This window comes from Dermacentor variabilis, chromosome 5 (assembly GCF_050947875.1).
Source record: "Dermacentor variabilis isolate Ectoservices chromosome 5, ASM5094787v1, whole genome shotgun sequence".
NCBI classification, from domain to species: domain Eukaryota; kingdom Metazoa; phylum Arthropoda; class Arachnida; order Ixodida; family Ixodidae; genus Dermacentor; species Dermacentor variabilis.
The window spans coordinates 39203451-39222176 of record NC_134572.1 but is presented as its reverse complement, the minus strand read 5'-3'; the positions used below and the strand labels follow the sequence as shown (position 1 = coordinate 39222176).

The following is an 18726-nucleotide window of genomic DNA, read 5'->3' as shown; positions in this document are numbered from 1 at the left end:
CTCTCTCTCTCTCTCTCTATATATATATATATATATATATATATATATATATATATATATATATATATATATATATATATATATATATATATATATATATAGAGATATATATATATATACTATATATATATATATATATATATATATATATATATATATATAGAGAGAGAGAGAGAGAGAGAGAGAGAGAGAGACAGCCTACTCACACGGACTGAGCAGTCCCTATGGCTCAGAGACCTCATATACTTAGCGTTTTATAACAGCACACAAGATCTCTAACTACCAAAGTAAAACATTTCATTATGGGGTTTTACGTGCCAAAGCCACGATATGATTATGAGGCACGCGGTAATGGGGGATTCTAAGTTTTGATACCTGGTTTTTTTTATGTGCCCCCAATTCACGGTACACAAGCATTTTTGCATCGAAATGACGCCGCCGTGGCAGGAAATCAAACGGGTGACTTCGTGCTTAATATCTCAACACTATAGCCACTTATGCACCGCGGCGAAACCGCAAGAGCGCAAGAAAGAGCGAAATAGTGATCATGATGTTGTACTCACCGTCGGCGCACTGCGATCCATCGAATCCACAGCGGGGTACGTCGGGAGGAGGCGAGGTGCGCCCTCCGGCCCAGTGAATGGTGCGGTTGGGCACATCCACGAACTCGTGCCGCATTCCCAAGTAGTTGGCAACCACCTAACGGAAATATTGGTCTTGAATGATGAAGCAAATCTCACTTTATTTCGCATACTAAAGTGGATGTAACTTTGATACACTTTGTGACAGTTGCCGGCTTGCTCTTTCTATTGCTTTTTCGGGATCGTTTTTTATGTACATAAATCTAACAATAATTCGTAGCAACATGACTTTGTCATCGTGCATTACGGTGCTCATTTGGCACCGTGGCTGCCCACTTGCGACAAAATGAATGCACAGAATTCTGATCTTGAGAGAAGACGCGAATGGTTCTGGGTAGACATTCTTCTCTCGTAGTGGTCTTTGGATGCATACTTGGTCAGATGCAGAATAGCGAGTCACAGATGAGCCCCGACGAAAACTTATGAGCTGATGTAGAGCGTTCTTTTCTTTTATTGCGATAGCAATTATATTGACACTCCAGGCGCACTTCTACAGTCGGCGTCGCCGCCACCGTGATGTTCCGTATTAAGCCCAAGGGTGATAGAACCGTCGCTACGCGCCGTATGCTGCTTGTGAGAATGAAAGCGTGTGAGGGTGAGCCGGCGATCGGGGCTCAACTTCGTCCACGCAACGGAAGAAAACGCGGAAGAAGCGCGTTATCTTCCGTCGCGCGCGAAGCTACGGGGGAAGGGTGGAGAGGAGGGGTGCGTTCTACACCCCGCCCGGGCCGCTGTATCTTGAAAACCATCTGCGATGGGGCAGAATCCGCCGTTGTGTTTGCGCGACTTAGTTCGCGTTGCTGCGAGAGGCAGCCCAATGGTCAATTCGCTCGTCGCTGCTTCCCCGCTTCTTCACTCCAGCACTTTGACAGCGAGTTTCCGCCGTGATCGAGTGAGATGTGTTCATGTTTGCTGCTGCGCGCGTGACGCCATGCTTGTTAATTTAGTTAGTATGCATGTGTTTAACAAGTTTATACAGGCAGTAAAACTAATATCCTTACTTCATAAAGCTGTCTACTTATTTCCTATCGCAATCGATTCTTCGCCTTTCGGGCGGAACTGCGGCGTTTTTTTTTAAACTTCGACACCTATTTTTAAAACCCAAGAAGACCACACAAATCGCGTCACTGACAATTCATTGTCTGCTCAGGCGGACGTAATTTGTCAGAAAAGCCAAAGCAATTCATTCACTATATAACGATGCCCCTATATGCAGATAATATATGAGTAGTGGCGTAATTCTCGCAACTTTTGCGGGCTAGAACAAAAGTCTCAGATTTAAACATAAACTGTTACTAACGATCTGTGTGGGCACATAAATAAGCTTTACAAATGGGATAAAAAGTTATGCTTTTAAGATATTTTATCCAGACTCTTGCTGCAATACAAGGTCTTGCTCTACGTGCCAGATCGTTATGATCTTGGCCTTGTATTTTTCGATCTAACATTTCGTTTCGTAGAATACAATACGTTTGGCGCTGTTTAGATGCAAAGCACATCAAATGCCTTATTCATGTGTTTTAGTAATTTGCCACTATGCGGGTAAAGCCCCTATTAGCTGACAAAATGCTTCACTGAAGGTTTCAATTAAGTAACACCTAAAAGGATGCCCACTTAAGAGAAATAAGTTATGGTTCAAGTCAAGGGACATCATTAATCTTACCACGACCACTGAAAAGCGCTTGATAAACTACTAGTCACTAATTGAGTATCCATTCCGTGAAAGTGACATAAATACTACCGCTTGAACAAGTGCTGCAGTGTGTTAAGGGTGCGTCTAACAGCAAAATTATTAATAAATAACAATTAAAGTGAGAGAGAAGGGGAGAGAATCGTTCCTCTTCAGCACCAAAGTTTTTCCATCGGAATGAATCTTTCAAAGCAAAGTCAAACAGCAAGTGTGACCAAGAACTTGGAACGTGGCACTTCCCAGCCCAGAGAAATATCACAGATATGGCGTGCGTCGAAGCTGGCTTTTCTAAAGTTTTTAAAAGAATATCCAAGAAAAAGCGTTCAAAACGGTTCTGTATTTTCAATGCTAGTTCACGTTCTTATACAGGCCTAGCTTTCAGGAAAAAGAAAAGGAGGACAAAACGCGGCCCGGCTCCTCGGTCACGCTGCGCGGCAATCTAAATTTGATCGGAGATTAAGAATGCATTATGCATGCTCCAGTCCCACTGCAGCCTCTCCTTCTCAAAGAACGAAAGCAGGACCTCCAGGGTATCGCATCCGAAGCGGAGAAGTTGCCTGGCTGCAAAACGAGCTAAGCTTTCTGTGCTCTGCGTTGTTGGGTTCGTGGCGACCCCCGCTACGAGAGAAGGAGAACGCGAAATTTTTTTGCGCTGGCCGCCACAAAAAATGCGTCAGAGTTAATATAATTAAAGCCACAAAAAACAGCCACAAAGTTGGTGTCCCTTTTAATCTGCATGCGAAATTTTCGCACGGGATTCAGAGAAAAGCGGCAAGGGTACAAAACGCATTATTAACTTGCAGGGAGCATTTCATAAATTCGGGATAAAGCGCCATAGGCGCTTGTGGTAATCTTACAGGGGTAGCTGCGCTACAGAAATGCAAAGGCTGAGAAAGACTATTTATTGGCGCAAAGACTATTCTATGTGCCTATTGAAGCGTATATAGTTGCATCGACAGTTTGTAACAGAAGTACTGAAAAGGAAATAAAGCTACGTAATTAGACAGAAATAGGTGAATATTAATTGCACTCGTGCTTTTATTTTTTTTGTTAATTATTTGTATTCGTTTTACAGACCAACCTAAGTTCGTCATCAGATACAAAACAAAACTTAGAATTACAACTAGAGTTGCCTTGTTCCACTTATATGCGACAATCAAAATTTTGTCAAAAGGGAAGTGAAATCGAGCCCTGCAACAGCCAAGAGGAAAACGCATTATGGAACTATAGGATGAAATGCGCATATTACGGGTCTCGAACAAGAACGAAGGTTTCTTCGATTTGGCGTTCCAGGCAGCACGAGGGAACACCTCCATCTTGAGTGGATTGATTTGCGGCAAAAGTGAAGCCACTGCCAGACCACAGTGCGTAGGCAGCAATAAAGACGATATATATATATATATATATATATATATATATATATATATATATATATATATATATATATATATATATATATATATATATATATATATATATATATATATATATATATATATATATATATACTGCATAACTGGCACCTGTTTTCTTACTTCAATCTGCCAGTTCCTTTAACTTTCTCTTTCTTGCCGCGTCGTTTTGATAATTTATTTCGGTATCCCACGAACCTTGTTAAGTAGACAGTACTGTGACTATACAGACAAGTTTCAAGCTACCACACAATATGTTGATGTAATATTCGTGTGCCTCTGGGCAAGCAGTTATATTACGACACTCCCAAGAGCTTTCGTGGTGCCCTGTAGGCCAATAAGTGTTTACATGACCTTGCACAGGCTTTCATATCTGTTAAAGATACAGCGTTAAAAATACTGACAGGTCTCTTGATTTCCCGTGATTGACTCACCATTTTTCTTTCGAGTGGGTAGAAAATATTGGAGGCCGTGTCACCTCACTATTTATTTATTTATTTATTTATTTATTTATTTATTTATTTATTTATTATTACCCTCAGGGCCAAAGGCAATAAAGAGGGGAGCGGGTTACAGCAAATGAGGAAAGAAACAAATATAAGCAGCTAGAACGTTTAAGTACAAATGCTTCTGATTATACAGAAGATTATAGAGAAGATGCTTTTCTTTTCCTGATTTGGAACAGAGCACAATGAATTTATGCTTTTCCCTGTTTATGCGCATATTTCCTAGCAGAAAAGGAAATAGAAACAGCCACTGAAGTTTTTTATGTACAGTAAATCGCACGTTACGTCGTTCTCAAAGACAGGGAAGTGTCTAAACGGGGCTAGCAATTTCACATGACAAATGAAAGTGCCGCCATCAGTGCAAGAATGAAGATAAGCGCTGCGTCTTTGATGGTCAACTCTTTTGCGTCATTGTGCGACATCCAGTGGAATGAGAATGTATCTGATGCAGAATTGTGAATTCTTTACACTCTTCATCAAGAGGGTGGCTACAGGAGACGTATGTACGACGATTCACTACGTCAAGTATACCAATATTCACTTTTTGATCCGCGATTTCATTAACAAATCAAAGACTTAGTCTTGGTATGCCTTTACATGACTCCAAGCACAATTGGCCGATAATCTAGCTGTTCGGCCACCGCCTTTTTTTTTTCTTTGTAACCTACTCGAGGGGTCATGATCGCAGGCGTGTGTCTCTCGTGCCAAGGAGTACTAAGTAATTCTGGCAACCGGCGCGCACGGCACCTAACACAAAACAAGCGAGACCAGTTCGTTGTGCTCCAGTCTCTATTGTGCCGCAGACTTGCCACTCTCTTTCCTGCGTGATGAGTGGAAGTGTGTGAGTGTTTCTCATTCTGGTCTCCAGGCAGGGCAAGACTTTGAGACCCCTATGCTGCAGCGGCTTAGGCCTCGGCTCACATTCTGCACTCCTCTCGCAGGAGATGTGCGACACGGTACCTCCTTCGGGATCGGCCCGGGTTGTAACCTTTTCTTTTTCGCCGAAGTAAAATCGAAACTTGGCGTCATGACGTCCCCATCATATTACCATCGTTACCATCCATCGTCGTCGTGTTGCTTCTGTTGTCATGTACAGACTCGCGTCACGCACGCAATTACTCTACACAAACGCGCTGGTACATCCGGTAACTGGAAAAGCGACGCTGGATAACCAGCCATCTGCAAAATGCTTCGCAAATCATCAGCTCTCGCAGTGCGTGGGATCTGTATAATTTTTGTTTTCTTTTTGAACGACACACGAGCCGATGTCTTGATTCTATCGTACCGGACTAATTCCGTGAAGATGTATGACTTCAAGCCATCGGCGGTGTCTCGTAGGATATGGCGCTTATTGTCCAGCTTAGCCCGTGTTCGCTTCGTGATTACTTTCATGGTGGCTGCGTTCTTATTGAAAACGGAACTGTCAATGCCCGTTAATTAATTACAAATAATAAGATCATTCCAGCACCCCTGCTGAAAAAAATTTTGCATATGTTGTTTCGCATACGCGTTATTTCAGTCTTCTCTGAGATAATAATTTGTGCAGGAACCTCTTCATTTCAATTTCTTTTTATTTTGCCCTTTGTTCCTAGCGGCAATACTGACGTCCGTATTTAGGCACAGGAAATATATTGCTTACACATATCGTATTTTGTTTGATATATGCAAACCAAGCACTCACGTGATATTGGCCTGTCTCTGGGTTCATGTCCAGGATCGAGTAGTCCAAGTCTCGGTCTCCCTTCTCGTTCACTCTCACTGCGCCCGTGATTCCTAGAGAAGTCCGAGCAACGAAATAACAATCAGTTTAAAGTTTTCCATTTGCGCACCTTCTTCAAAGCCCGTAATGTGTGTCCCTGGACGCCGGCTAAGCCTGGCGAAAGGCAAAAATGAAAAAAAAAAGAGCTATGTGCCGAGTCGATGGAATCATCACAAATTAGTATGAAACGAGTAGGAAGACATGCCGGCGGAAAGGTTCACCGAGACAGCTCGCAAATTTGTCGAAACATAATTATCGACCTAAGCTCCTCTGATCCTAGCGCATCACCTAGTCGTGTTGAAGGGTGCTATTTGTCTTTCTTCTTATTTTTCTCGAAATCGACAAACACGCTGAGACAAATTCAGGGCTTCATATGTGAAAGTTAATTAGGCGAACGTACTTCTGTCGTTGGTTGCTCACACTTACTGGATTTTTATCTTTTCTTTCTTTTCCTTTCTTTTCCCCTTTTATTTGTACCTTCCGGTAAAAAATCCTAACATTTAACTTGGAATATAAGAATGAAGTAAAAGAACCTTGAAACTCAGCTAACTATGAAACGATTGGCGGCAATTGGATAACACTTTTTGCCTGTGGACGTCAATCTTTGCTAACGCAAGGAATCGCGGTCCCTTTGGTCATGTGGAATAATTTATTATTATAGCAAAATAAAATACGTCATGGTCGCCAAGGGAACACAGTATGTTTATGCGTAAGAGATACATTGAATACGTAAAAACGTTTTTGGACAGACGAAAATTGGTGTGTACGTACCTTCAAATGTTCTGTTCCACATTTTTTGTGTAATGTAACTTCCATTTGTGATGGGCATGCCGTCGATTATGGTTTCGTTGATGGCCAGGGCGTAAAGAATTACGGCTTCATAGAAGGCGGAGACAAAAGGGTTCACCTAAGTTAATGAGAAAAGAAAAGAAATACAATCAGATTGGTTCTTAGGCAGGGAACAATTTGGGGGAAAAGAAAATTGTCGAAACATTTAGAAAGCAGTGCCAATTTGTGATATAGTAGCCGACAAAGTAATAATGCTTCATATAACGTTTGTATTCTATTAATAAAAATTCAAGTAATATTAGCATTGGAAAGAAGCACTGAATATGTTAGGATGCTTTCCACGTGCCTTCTGCAATATTACCAGAAAAGACACCTTGAATAGTGGTTATTAGACCACGCAGATACCAGCAAAGCAGAAGACCTGCCCAAGCTGCCTGCTTCTGAAAGTAGCAAGCGCAATGCAAGCATTAAACAATTTTCCCCGCGATATTTATCGTAACACGGACAGCGCTGAAAAGATGCAAATTTTTCTCACTACTACTTTTCCTGCCTACACTTTCCCTTTTTTTCGACAATTTGCAGGAATGAACAAGCAGAGAGGCTATGTACTGACCTAGCCAAAGTTCCGCTGCAAGGAACATTTGGGAAGCAGCGCTCAAGTCATTTCATATTCCCATAAAATAGCCGTTAAAACTACTGCCGTGACAGAATTCATGTTATTTCTTTGTAATATATGTGCGAATAGATACATCACAGAGATGTAAATAAGCGCATGATGATACACTAGAGAACATTGTGAATTGCTGCTTCTGCTGCAAAACTGAATGCATCAGCCGTTTAGTGTGCTCATCTCCTGTGTTACTCACGGTTATGCGTGCTTTCTTAACATCTACCCTCTAGAACCCAAATAAGGATACCTGGTAGTGAGCGAACTGTCTTGCTTCTTGTTCGTTCGCTGTTTCTGTGTGATTTGTTCGTATTAATGAAAATTCTGAAAGTTCTCTAACTTCAAAAGTCACTTTGGAAAACAGTAACATAGTTCTTCCACATTGCGCATAGTTTTTCAAGAACCCCCCCTCCCGCCCCCCCCCCCGCCCATTTTGATCTAAAGCGATTTTTTTCCCTCAGAATTGTACAACATAATAATTTTCTACCGTGTCGATACTGCATTGTTCTGTGAATCATAGTACACAGACTAGCTGACCTTTTCGGCAACAACTGGAAGTTACAGCGGAAATCTCAAGGTCACACTTTTAATAATACAAATTAGCACCATACAGCGCACGTACAAGCTGCGAAGCACGATGTAGAATGCAGCTATGAAGGAAAACCAAACACAAATCACAGATGAGCAGGTGAAAGGGTTGGATCAAAGTTCTCGTCTTTGGCTTTATACCGTTGTCCCAATTTATCGTTCTAAGTCGATGATTCTGGCAATAGGTGTGGCTCATGATTTTACAGCCTGTCATTTTACAAGAATATAAACTGAGTCACATTTACGCTAGCGCGAATTGAGAACAATTTTCTGTTTTCTCTAAAATGTGCGAAACCTTGTTGCTACGCAGAGCCGTCTTCCGTGTATCTGAATTCTAACACAGAGGTTGACAGCAAGACCGAGGCTTTAAGAGACCGGCAGTAGTTGCAAAGAGGCATCTCTATAGAGTTCAAGTTTCTACAAGAAGACTTGTCCTCGTCAGGGATCTGTCCTGACGAAGATAGGTCCCTTCGTAGAAACGCAGGTACCAGCGACATCCCTTACCCTACATATGTTAATCTCTGCATGCAAATTGAAAGATGACGCGCCACGAGCAGTTGAAGTAACACTTTATATAAGGTAACGCTGCCAGATTCAACTGAAATTTCCTGGTATTTCTTGCGGTGTTCCTAGTTCAAGTGACATTTCATTGGAATATGAGGGCTAAGCTCCATAAAATCTTGAATGTGGCTGCGTACACTTCTTGTCTCTGTCGCTAGGCCTAATGCACTTCGTCTCGAAAAATAAATCCATCCTCCACCTTCTCAAAAGCTGCGCCACACAGACTTACCGAATATCAATGTTTTTCAATGAGCGCAGCGTAAAGGCTTTTTGCAGGGTGCTCAGCAGGTGGTATGATCCTTCATGTACGAATTAGAGACGGAGATTAACAACATCCGATCTACGATCACATATCTTAATCAAAACTGTGGCGCTGTAGGCGACATCAACACCTTTAGAAATTCTGTGCTCTGCTTGTAGCTACATAAGCATGTTCCGAGCATAATGACGCCTCGGGATGCTACTTAAGTCATTCTTTCACGCAAACGTTGGCAAGAAAGAACGTGTGGTGCACTTTATTCAATCCCACCTATTTTAATTTCTATTTTGTAATTTTATAACGAAGAGCGCCTGTGTCATACTCAAATACGCAAAGATACCTGCATATGCGTATGCTCTTTCTTCAACTTAATAATGCATTCGTTAAGGAGCACTAGGGAGTTTGAATTGAGATGAGAGCTGAGTGTCAGCAAAGTTTTTTGTTGAACTGGCAGGAGCTTCTATTTGGTCTCACAGTGCAAAGTATACAGCGCCGGCCCAGGGCGCATAGGCATCTTGCGTAATTATGCAGTAAGATAAAAGAGGACAGCTGCTCAATAACATGGAATAAATTGAAAAGAGAAGAATATATAGATAAATATTGTGGAAATGAAGCAAAAATTGAGGTAGCAAGCATTTTACGGGATTCATTGCTACTTCAAGTTTTCTCAAATTTGTTTGCCTCGGCTGAAGGTAGTCAGCAGCCTAAGGTAAACAGTAAATGGTGTAGACAAATGCTGTTCTTTCAGCCTGTTTCAGCATGCAATGGTTTCTCACCAATCTAACAAATTCATTGTGAGAGTTTTGCTTTGAAAACACAATTGATGAGTTCCACAGAATGCTGCGCTTGTGTTTCCAGAACCAAAGAACCCCGGATGTTCCTGCAGAATGAGCTCATAATTCCTAAGGTTCACACAAACAGTATATTAGCTGAAATTCATAATTTGAAATGCAAAAGCGGTGAATGTCCGAAGGAGCCTTCTTTGCTTCCCGCTAGCGGAATCAATATTTGCTCAGACACCGTTCGGGTTTGTCGCTCTTCTGTAAGCATGCAAGTCAATCTAATGGGCAAATCATCATTCCACTTATTAGTATTCGCTGAACTGCCTATTTACCATTTCTTTGCCCAAACACACCCGTAGATAGTGCTTTTGAAATCTGGTTGACAATAAGACGCCACTGACGGAAGCTGTAACAAAATTTTTTGCAGAAAGCAACATTTATTGTTGGCAGTTTACGCGGGTATTGACAGGTATGCAAAATATGAAACACAATAGTGATCATGCACTCGACACCTGGGCCGCGACTTAACAAACCTTTTGTTAGCAATAACTATTTGTCACTTCAGGTCACCTTCTCCAAGAGTATATATATTCGAGCTTCTTAAGTACGAGACAATGCAGCAAGTGGAGGAGAGATAGGTAAAGAGGCAAGACAAACGCGGTCCTCAATCCCTATATCGGTCGTCATTTTACTACGCTGACTTGCGCTTGAAAAGCTATGCAGCGCAGACAAACTCAATGTCGCCCACTGATGCTGTATGCGCGGAAACCAGTGCCTACTCTCACGGAAGACTACTGCACAACGTGCTTTCGAAATGCAATCCCAACTTTCTTGCCCTTCCTAGTTGCCTTCCAAGCGCTTGCTCATAGCCATATTTGAGAAAAAGTTGTGAGATCGCATCGATGGCCAAATAAAAAGAGGCCTAGAGGAATTGGTAATGAATAATTTTGTAATGCTTTGTTCGTTATGGCGGCGTTCTGTTCCAGGTTGATCTGCTCACCATTAAGTGTGGAATTGGTAGTGGCGTTTTCTTTCACGGATATGCTGTACGTAATAACAATTTTGTCTCAAAGCAACCACCCCCCTTCTCCTTTAAATGTAATTTTAACTTAAGAACATCACAAACAAACATAAATAAATATAAACGCTTTCCTCACTTTATTTACCTTGTAGCTTGGAACAACTTACAAGAGAATCTAGAATCAAGGAAAGAATACCAGTCCTCTGCTCTATAAAAATATCACGATGCATCTATGTCGCAAATAGGAAGATCGGAGGGTGAGAAAGGACGACGAAAATGTGATTGCTGTGCAGTATGGCCACTTCTCGAGCTATAAATCTAAGCTTTTGAGAATAACCCATTCCGTGAACGTAACATTCTTGCCTGTTTCGTTAGCCTTCATACTTCGGGCTGTTTTAATATGAAGTACAACCGGTTTACTCTCGGGGACTCTGATCATGAGAACAAAATGGCATCAGAACATAGATGGGGTGGAGTGCATAAGGAAGGCATTACGAAATCGTGACTAGGAGCTTACCACTGACTTAGAAAAGAAACGTATATAACCGTCGCATTCTAGCGGTGCTAACATACGGGTCAGAAACTTGGAGGCTAACAAAGAAGCCCCAGAACAAGTTAAGGAACAACCAAACAGCGATAGAACGAAAAATGTTAGGTGTAACATTAAGAGACATGAAGAGAGCGGATTGGATCGCAGCGCCAAAGCACAAAGCCGACATTGTAGTTGACACTAATCGAAAAAAGTGGAGCTGGGCAGGTCATGTAATGTGTAGGGTAGAATGCCGGTGGACAATTAGAATTCCACAATGGGTGCCAATGGAAGGGAATCACTGTAGAGGACGGCAGAAAACTAGGTGGCGCGATGAAATTAGGAAATTCGCGGGCGCTAGTTGGAATCTGTTGGTGCAGGGCAGGGGTAATTGGAGATGGCAGGGAGAGGCCTTCGTCCTGCAATGGAGATAAAAATAAGCTGCTGCTGCTGATCATGATTATGATAATAAAGATATTGATGAGCATGACGACGAAGTTGTGCCTAGATTACATCTTTCTTTTTAATTTCATTCTCTCAGATTTTTTTTAATTGGGGGTAGCCGTCCTTATTCTCAATTTTTGATTCTATACAATATGTCACCTTTATCTACACGCTCACATTTGCTGTGCGACGCAGCAGCGCCGTCAAGTTCTTTCGGCCTACAATAACCGTCACGTTCCATGGCCGCTAATATCGATGTGTTTATTACTACTGGTCTTAAATATAATAATGCTCCATCAATAGTTGAGCGCTCTTCGGCCTACTGCTTTCTCGGGTTATCCCAATTCTTCATCGTACAGCCCGATCTCCTTACTAGCGATCAAGCAATGCAAAACTGCAATACCACAATCGCATTGCCGTGAGGCTCTTCAGTAGAAGGCCGCACCAATAGGGCGACAGTTTCAGACTGTGATTACTTTTTCGCACACCGGAAATAAAGTAAAAATTCCTAACAAAGGCCGAGGAGAAGACTGTGAATGACACAGAAAGTTCCGAAGACTGGGTGATCCCGAGTAGAATAGCGCCAGCACTGAGACTGTGAGCTTCGGAAATGATAGCGAAGCAGAATGGCAAAAGGAAGGAGGCACCGAATTGGCTGCAGTAAGAAAGACAGAATCCAGTGAAAAGCTCGAACAACACAAGAATTCAGACAAAAGATGCTTCGTGAGCGTGGAACAAAAAATAAAGAAAGGAAACAATTCTATAATTGTGAATCGTTTCTTCGGAGGCGCAGAACAATTACAAGAACGAGTAGGCGAACAAAAAAATGAAAAAGGACGAAGGGAAACAGCAGGAGAGGGATAAGGAAGGTCTTGAACAATGGGACGGCGTTCACAAACGTGAAGGGAGACCGGCGAAGGAGAAGGTGAACGGGGGCGAGTCAGCGGCGGGAACGAGGATGACAAAGTAGAACAGGGTGAACGGGGAAGCGAAAGGCTTCCGCTGCCATCTCCACGGGAGAATGGGGTGAGGACAGGTGGAGAGAGTTCCTATGCTGGGATCGATATCACGAAGTGCCCAGAAAGGAAAGAGGAATGGCGGCGACGAAGTGAGTGCTTCGGCGCGGTGCTTGTCAGTTGTATGCAGCGTCAAATCCATCGCACACTGATCCCTCTTTTGTGCTCCCGCACAGATGGGTGGAGCAAGCGAGCGTGGTGAAAATGCCGAGTGCGCGAGGAAGGCAAAAGAAAAGATAACAGAAAATAAAGATATGATGAGTGGCAGATCGAGTCAAGCTGTTAGCATCGGCAGGCGAGCAACAATCCAACGAGAGATCCGAACAATATGCGAGCTCTCATTTCTTGTTTCCCTATCTCTTTCGTTTCTTTTTTCCCCTTTCGCTGTCTCTTTGCGTACTCGTTTCTTTCTTGCGCTGTCTGGTTTTCGAAGATCTTACGATAATGACATCTTTTGTACCATCACGCCGTCTACTTTTCTTCTGACAAGACACGACTCGCATAGAAAAAGGATCGCTCTCTCGAGATTTAAGCTGCGAAAATAGTGCCGACAGTCAAGAATGTACCACTTAGGGCTGTACTCTTACTTCTGAAACGCGTTCATAAATGAAGTTAACGCCGCTCTACTAATAGTGCCTGCGGGTTTTATTTCTAGCCATTCTTTTGTGTTATTATAATGTATTAGAATGAATGTACATAGCATGTACGTTTGGCGATGAATGTACATTTGAAAAAGTAGGCCCGAAAGTTAATTTGTTTATGAAAGAACCACTTTTAAAACGTACGCTTTCCTTCTTTGTGACGACAAATGGAAGTTCCTTAGTACGTTTGTATTTTCTTGCAGAGGCATTGCCTTACATGGCGATTCACAGGTCTGTTCGACGCATATGTTTTGTTTACGCTATACCACTCTCTGCTTCAAACATACGTGCAGCACAAGTTCGCATTCATGGGCATACCAGGGAAGGAAGGCGCACAGACGTGTCGCAACTGCATTCGAAAATAGTACAATAGAGAGATAGACCCTCGACGCGCAACAGCCGTAATGCGCATACCAGCCGGTCTGCCTGCCTCACCAGCGCGACAGGCGTTCGTTTTAATTACTGTCGTTAGCCAGCGCCTAATTGCAGGCGCAGAGAATGCCGCCGAACGCGAGTTTCGTCGGACGAGCAGCGTACAGGGAACTCGGCAACATCGAGCAGACCCACCTCGTCCGTGTTGTAGTCGAACTCGAACTCCTTGCGAGCTGTCTCCTGCAGAGCCTGCTTGAAGTGCGAGAACTCGGACGTCTCAGGGATTCGCGTCTGCACCACGAGCAGCGCCTCGTAGGCTTTCCGAGCGCGGTGGTTGCGCTCTGCTGTGTCGGTCTCCCGGTACCAGGGCCGCGTGTTGCTCGTGTTGCGCCTGTCAGCGGAGAGAAAGAGAGAGACGGAGAGGGAGCTATTGGACCAGCGTTGAACGTACGGAGCCTAGCTCGTTGCGTCTGATTGCAACCCGTGCGTAAAAAATATTTTGTCGCAAGGAGTGCTCTGGACTCTCATATTTTACCGGGTGGGTTTGAAGCGATTGACAGCCTGCATGAGCGCGCCATGAAGTGCCTCTATTTCAGAATGCGCTGTTGCAAGCACTCTATCGTTTTTTTTTTTACATTTCTATGCTTACTACATGCGTTGTAGACGCGGAAGTGATTTTAGTGTGCTAGGGGCGTTCTAATACCTCGGTGACTCATGAGCAAGCAGCAGGGCCTATTATAGCTAAAGTAACTACACGCTCCACTCAAGCTCGAATTGTTGTATGTATGATAGCAGGCTCGGCTTATCCTGTCGAGCGTGCTATCGGCGAGATAAGTCAGTTTATTCAAATGTGAATCATAAGACCACAAAGTAGGAGCATGTTCAGGGTTCTCGCGCCACGCCCATTTGGCGGCCAACACGGCTAAGTGAATTAAACGCGAAGCTAAACATGGTGGTGCTGCTCTAAAGTGTCGGACCTGCCAGGAAGGCTAATTAGAAGCGTACCCAAAAAAAATGTACACGCTTCGGTGCTTCTCTTGTCCCCAAATAATAATCACCACCTATCCTCGCGTATATTTTTTTGCTTTACTACTTTCCTATCGAGAACGCAATTTCACTCTGACATGCGCATCCGTTCGCGACCTACGAGAGCCAGACGCGCAGAGTGAAAGTCCAAAAAGGCATGCAGGATACATGAGGACTGTTGTTTTGGGACATTTCAGGCAAACGCGGAATCGGGGACAGTGTATTGGGGACAGTGTATTGGGGACAGTTGATGGGGACAGTGGAATGGGGACATTGGGGACAGTGCAAGCAAACGCGGAAGATGCCGCTAGCCGTGTCGTGCATGGACCCCTGTTTTGGGAGCCAAATGCGTATAGCGCGTAAACGCAGTCTCTAGGTGGGCTTACCTTGCTGCTCATTCAATGATGGCAACTCACATTCACTTGCACACATAAACGCTATGTCAGTACGCCCAAAACCAACCATGTGTTTACGTCGCCTATATAGAACGATGGGCGCGCCATTGTAGGGCAATAGATATGGCGTTGCGCTGCTGAGCTTCAGGGTTCGATCCCAGCCATGGGAGCCAACATTCCGATGGGGCGCAATAAAAAGACGTTCATGTAGTTAGATTTAGCTGCACGTTGAAAAGCCCTTGTGACCAAAAGTAATCCACAGTCGCCAATTGTGGTTATGGCACGTAAAACACGAGAATTTAATTTAGTCAGGTTTAGAACCAGAGAAAATCTGACCCAAAATTCAAAAATCATAAGGACCCGTATGCCTAAAACGTTTGAGGCTTGGATTGTTCACAAAAGCGAATTATAGCCTACCCTGATGCTAGGCATATGACTGGCGAAGGCGGCCAGCCAATAGCAACGATCACTTGCGAACAAAAAATTGTCAATTCAGCCTCAATTAAGTCAAGAGCGTTTCTTCGTTGATTGGTATTTGGGCTCGCACCACTTATGATTACAATGGGTGCGATAGCAACACGATCACTCGAGTGACAGCCTATCGTTGACGACGATTTGTGGGTGGTAAGAAAATTGATTGATAACCAGATTAGTTGGTAGGGACGCATTGGTACAAATTGCGCAACAAGTTGGCACTAAAGATAGGGAAGAGGCCAGTGCAGACTTACAAAAGAGTTTATAAAACTTCTGTTTAAAGATTTGTATAATATAGCAAAGCATGGGTTCGGGCTAGTTGGTAATCCATACCTCTTAGTCTTTTAGCGAAGAATCTGCAAAGAAGCACACAGAGACACAACGGAACGGAACCTACGTGTCTCTATGTGCTTCTTTGTAGATTCTGCACTAAAGCAATCATAATTCATGTTGTTATCGCGGCTACAAAGGTACAAGTTCGCAAGAGCAGTTTTGTGAATCAAGGCAATGATGAAAGAAAAGCAATAAAAAATTCGCTTTTTTTTTGCTTTTTCTTTCTACTATGTAATACAAGGGTACCCGGAGCACGGGAAGTACCCACAGCTCTCTGACTCAACTAAAAAAAAAAAACTAAGAAGAAGAATCGGGGGGGGGGGGGGGAGTATTTCACTATAGCGGTAAGACAAAAATATAGCTGAGTAGGCAACCTTTTCTCCTTTTGAGACCAAAAAATACACGACATCAGCACAAGATACCTTGATATCCTACGTTGGGGCCCTAGCTACACCTATGAAGAACGAGTAAAAAAAAATTTGTCTAGATATAAAGATATCGTTCACAGCCTCTGGCTAGCACTTAAACAAGGAATTCAACCAAGCTAGCTGCGCTAAGAATTCATGCTTGTATGCATTTTTCCAAGTGATAAATGGCCTTGAGTGGCATGACCTGGGGCTACAGGCAACAACAGCGACGCCAACAGGGTGGAAAAATATGCATGAAAGCTCCGAAGCCTCCATGAGAGCCGCCCGAGGCGCCAGCGGTGATGCGTTTAAGGTGTCCGCATGCGTTGGGTTTTTTCGTTCCACGGGGCAAGCTTCGATGCTTGCTCGCGTATATGAGACAGTCACCAAGAACTTTCGTCCTACCAAGACCAAAACTGGCCTAATTTTTTTATCATTTCTCTTTTCGTGGATGCCAAAAAACCGTAGTTCCGCACATTCATTCTTTAATTTAAATTTCTTTAACAAAAGCATAAGAGTGGACTTCTTTTGGCCCGCCGATGACAATATCGTTAACGCAAGTTTTGAGATATTATTTCGCAAATTTTGCGGAGAAATTCATTGGGGTTCCAGTTACTTTTATGCTTCAGTGTATAAAACGATGTTTTGGTAACAAAATAAGTGGAACGACAGTGCATTTTTACCGCGAGTTTGACAGGGCATATCTCGTAAATGTTATCATTCACACAATGATTTTCAAAGAAGATGGTCCTTGCTGTCTCAACCGCTAGAATTTGTAAATTGCAAGCTGAACCATCAGATAATTAGCTAATAACTTAATGAGTAAATTTTTGATGATTGCCAGATTTTCTTTTTCTATATTTTATGCATGTAATATCCACTTCTTCAACTAGACCAGCTGATGGACTAGAATTGTGCTATGCGCCAAATTCAATTTTTAAAAATTTGTGAAAGTGTTCGCTGAAAAGCATGCCATAGGGAAGGACCGAAATTAAATTTGGTCACTTTGGGTTCCTTCGCGCGCACATAAATGTAAATGCGCCAGTGTTCTCGTATTTCGCTTTCACCGAAAGATGGCGGCCGCAGCCGGGATCGAACCCGCGTGCTCCAGCTGAGCAGCATAGCGCGATGACCACTGGGCTACACACGGCGAGTCAGGATACTACTTTTCAAAGTTAACTTGAACAAATAGGTAAAACTTTACTAAATCAACGTTGTATTGGCACCGAGTTTTCAAGAACTTTCTAGAAGCATATAAACGAACAGCAGCACTTGGCGAAGCTTCTGAATAAAGGCAGACGGTGACGATATACCAAAATAAAGTTGAGTACTTTTTTCTTATGCCACATATTGTGAAAAGCTTAAATTTGGAGTAAGAAAATAAGTTAACAAGAAAAGAACACAAAGTTTTGTCGGCAAGAGAAAAAAACAAATTCGTTAGTGGAGCCATAGCCGGCAGAGAATTCAAATTCCTCGTAAAAAAAAAAACAAGTGTTTAAAATAACGAATGCACATATTTGAACATCAAACATGTATTTGCGACTACAGATGTCCGAGGATAACACAGAGAAAAGACCGACGTGACTGCGGCTTCCTCATACATAAGCAATGTTCCTGCCTCCAATCAGCTGAAAGCGCCAGTCATGATTCTCTCGATAACTTAAATATTTGAAGCAGTGGATGTGGTCATAAAGTGACGATGATATTATGTACATGGAAGCGGCAATTATTCTAGCTTGCAATATTTGTTATATACTTACTGGAGTACATTTAAGGCCGTGCCTGCCAGTACATCGAGGCCTTCGAGAACGACCATTGTAGGTCATTTTCTTTGCAGTTTCTTCTACCTTTGTTGCTCCAGTGCAGCTTGCAGCAAATATAGAATTCATGTACAAGATAAATAGACGTTTAGCTCTCAGTTCGTAGAGTAACGCCGCCGCAGGCACATTAAACATTAATGACGAGAAAAGAGTTCACAGTTCCGATCGAAATTACCGTGACGTTGGCGTCAATATTTCACTCTAGCGATGTTTTCAAGACCTAGAAAAAGGAAAGGGGTGAAGTGGTATAGTATTTACTAAGTGGTCGAAGCATTAGTAAAAATGAATCGCAGAAATCGCTATATTTACTCAGAGAGCGAGCGAAAGAGAGAGAGAGAGAGAGAGAGAGAGATATGAGGAGGAAAGGCATGGAGGTTAAATATATTTGCTCTTATACTAAGGCTCCTATGACACTAAAGAGGGGAGTGGTTTCAAAACAATAGAAATACAAACAACTACCTACAATGGATGTTGGTAAAATAAATATCCTCTTGATTATGCAAAGTTAGGTAACGTTTCGAGAAAAAGTTTGTTATAGGTAACGGCTACGACACTTAGCAAAGGTGGCTCCATTCCTGGTGATTACGGAATATG

The 18726-nt window shown here is 42.9% G+C and overlaps 1 protein-coding gene across 2 annotated transcripts in view; it reads right to left on the bottom strand.

Moving 5' to 3' along the window:
• The window catches only part of LOC142582439 (atrial natriuretic peptide receptor 1-like), a 279999-nt gene that overhangs the window by 82034 nt on the left and 179239 nt on the right, over window positions 1-18726 (bottom strand). For both annotated transcript variants that reach the window (XR_012828436.1, XM_075692164.1), the window contains exons 3-6: window positions 13873-14068; window positions 6780-6915; window positions 5931-6022; window positions 564-699 (exon numbers count right to left, since the gene is read on the bottom strand). Coding sequence is in view for 1 of the 2 variants with exons in the window: in XM_075692164.1 (XP_075548279.1) it covers window positions 564-699; window positions 5931-6022; window positions 6780-6915; window positions 13873-14068 (560 nt within the window). In the remaining variant the exon portion in view is untranslated. The remainder of the gene's footprint in view (window positions 1-563; window positions 700-5930; window positions 6023-6779; window positions 6916-13872; window positions 14069-18726) is intronic.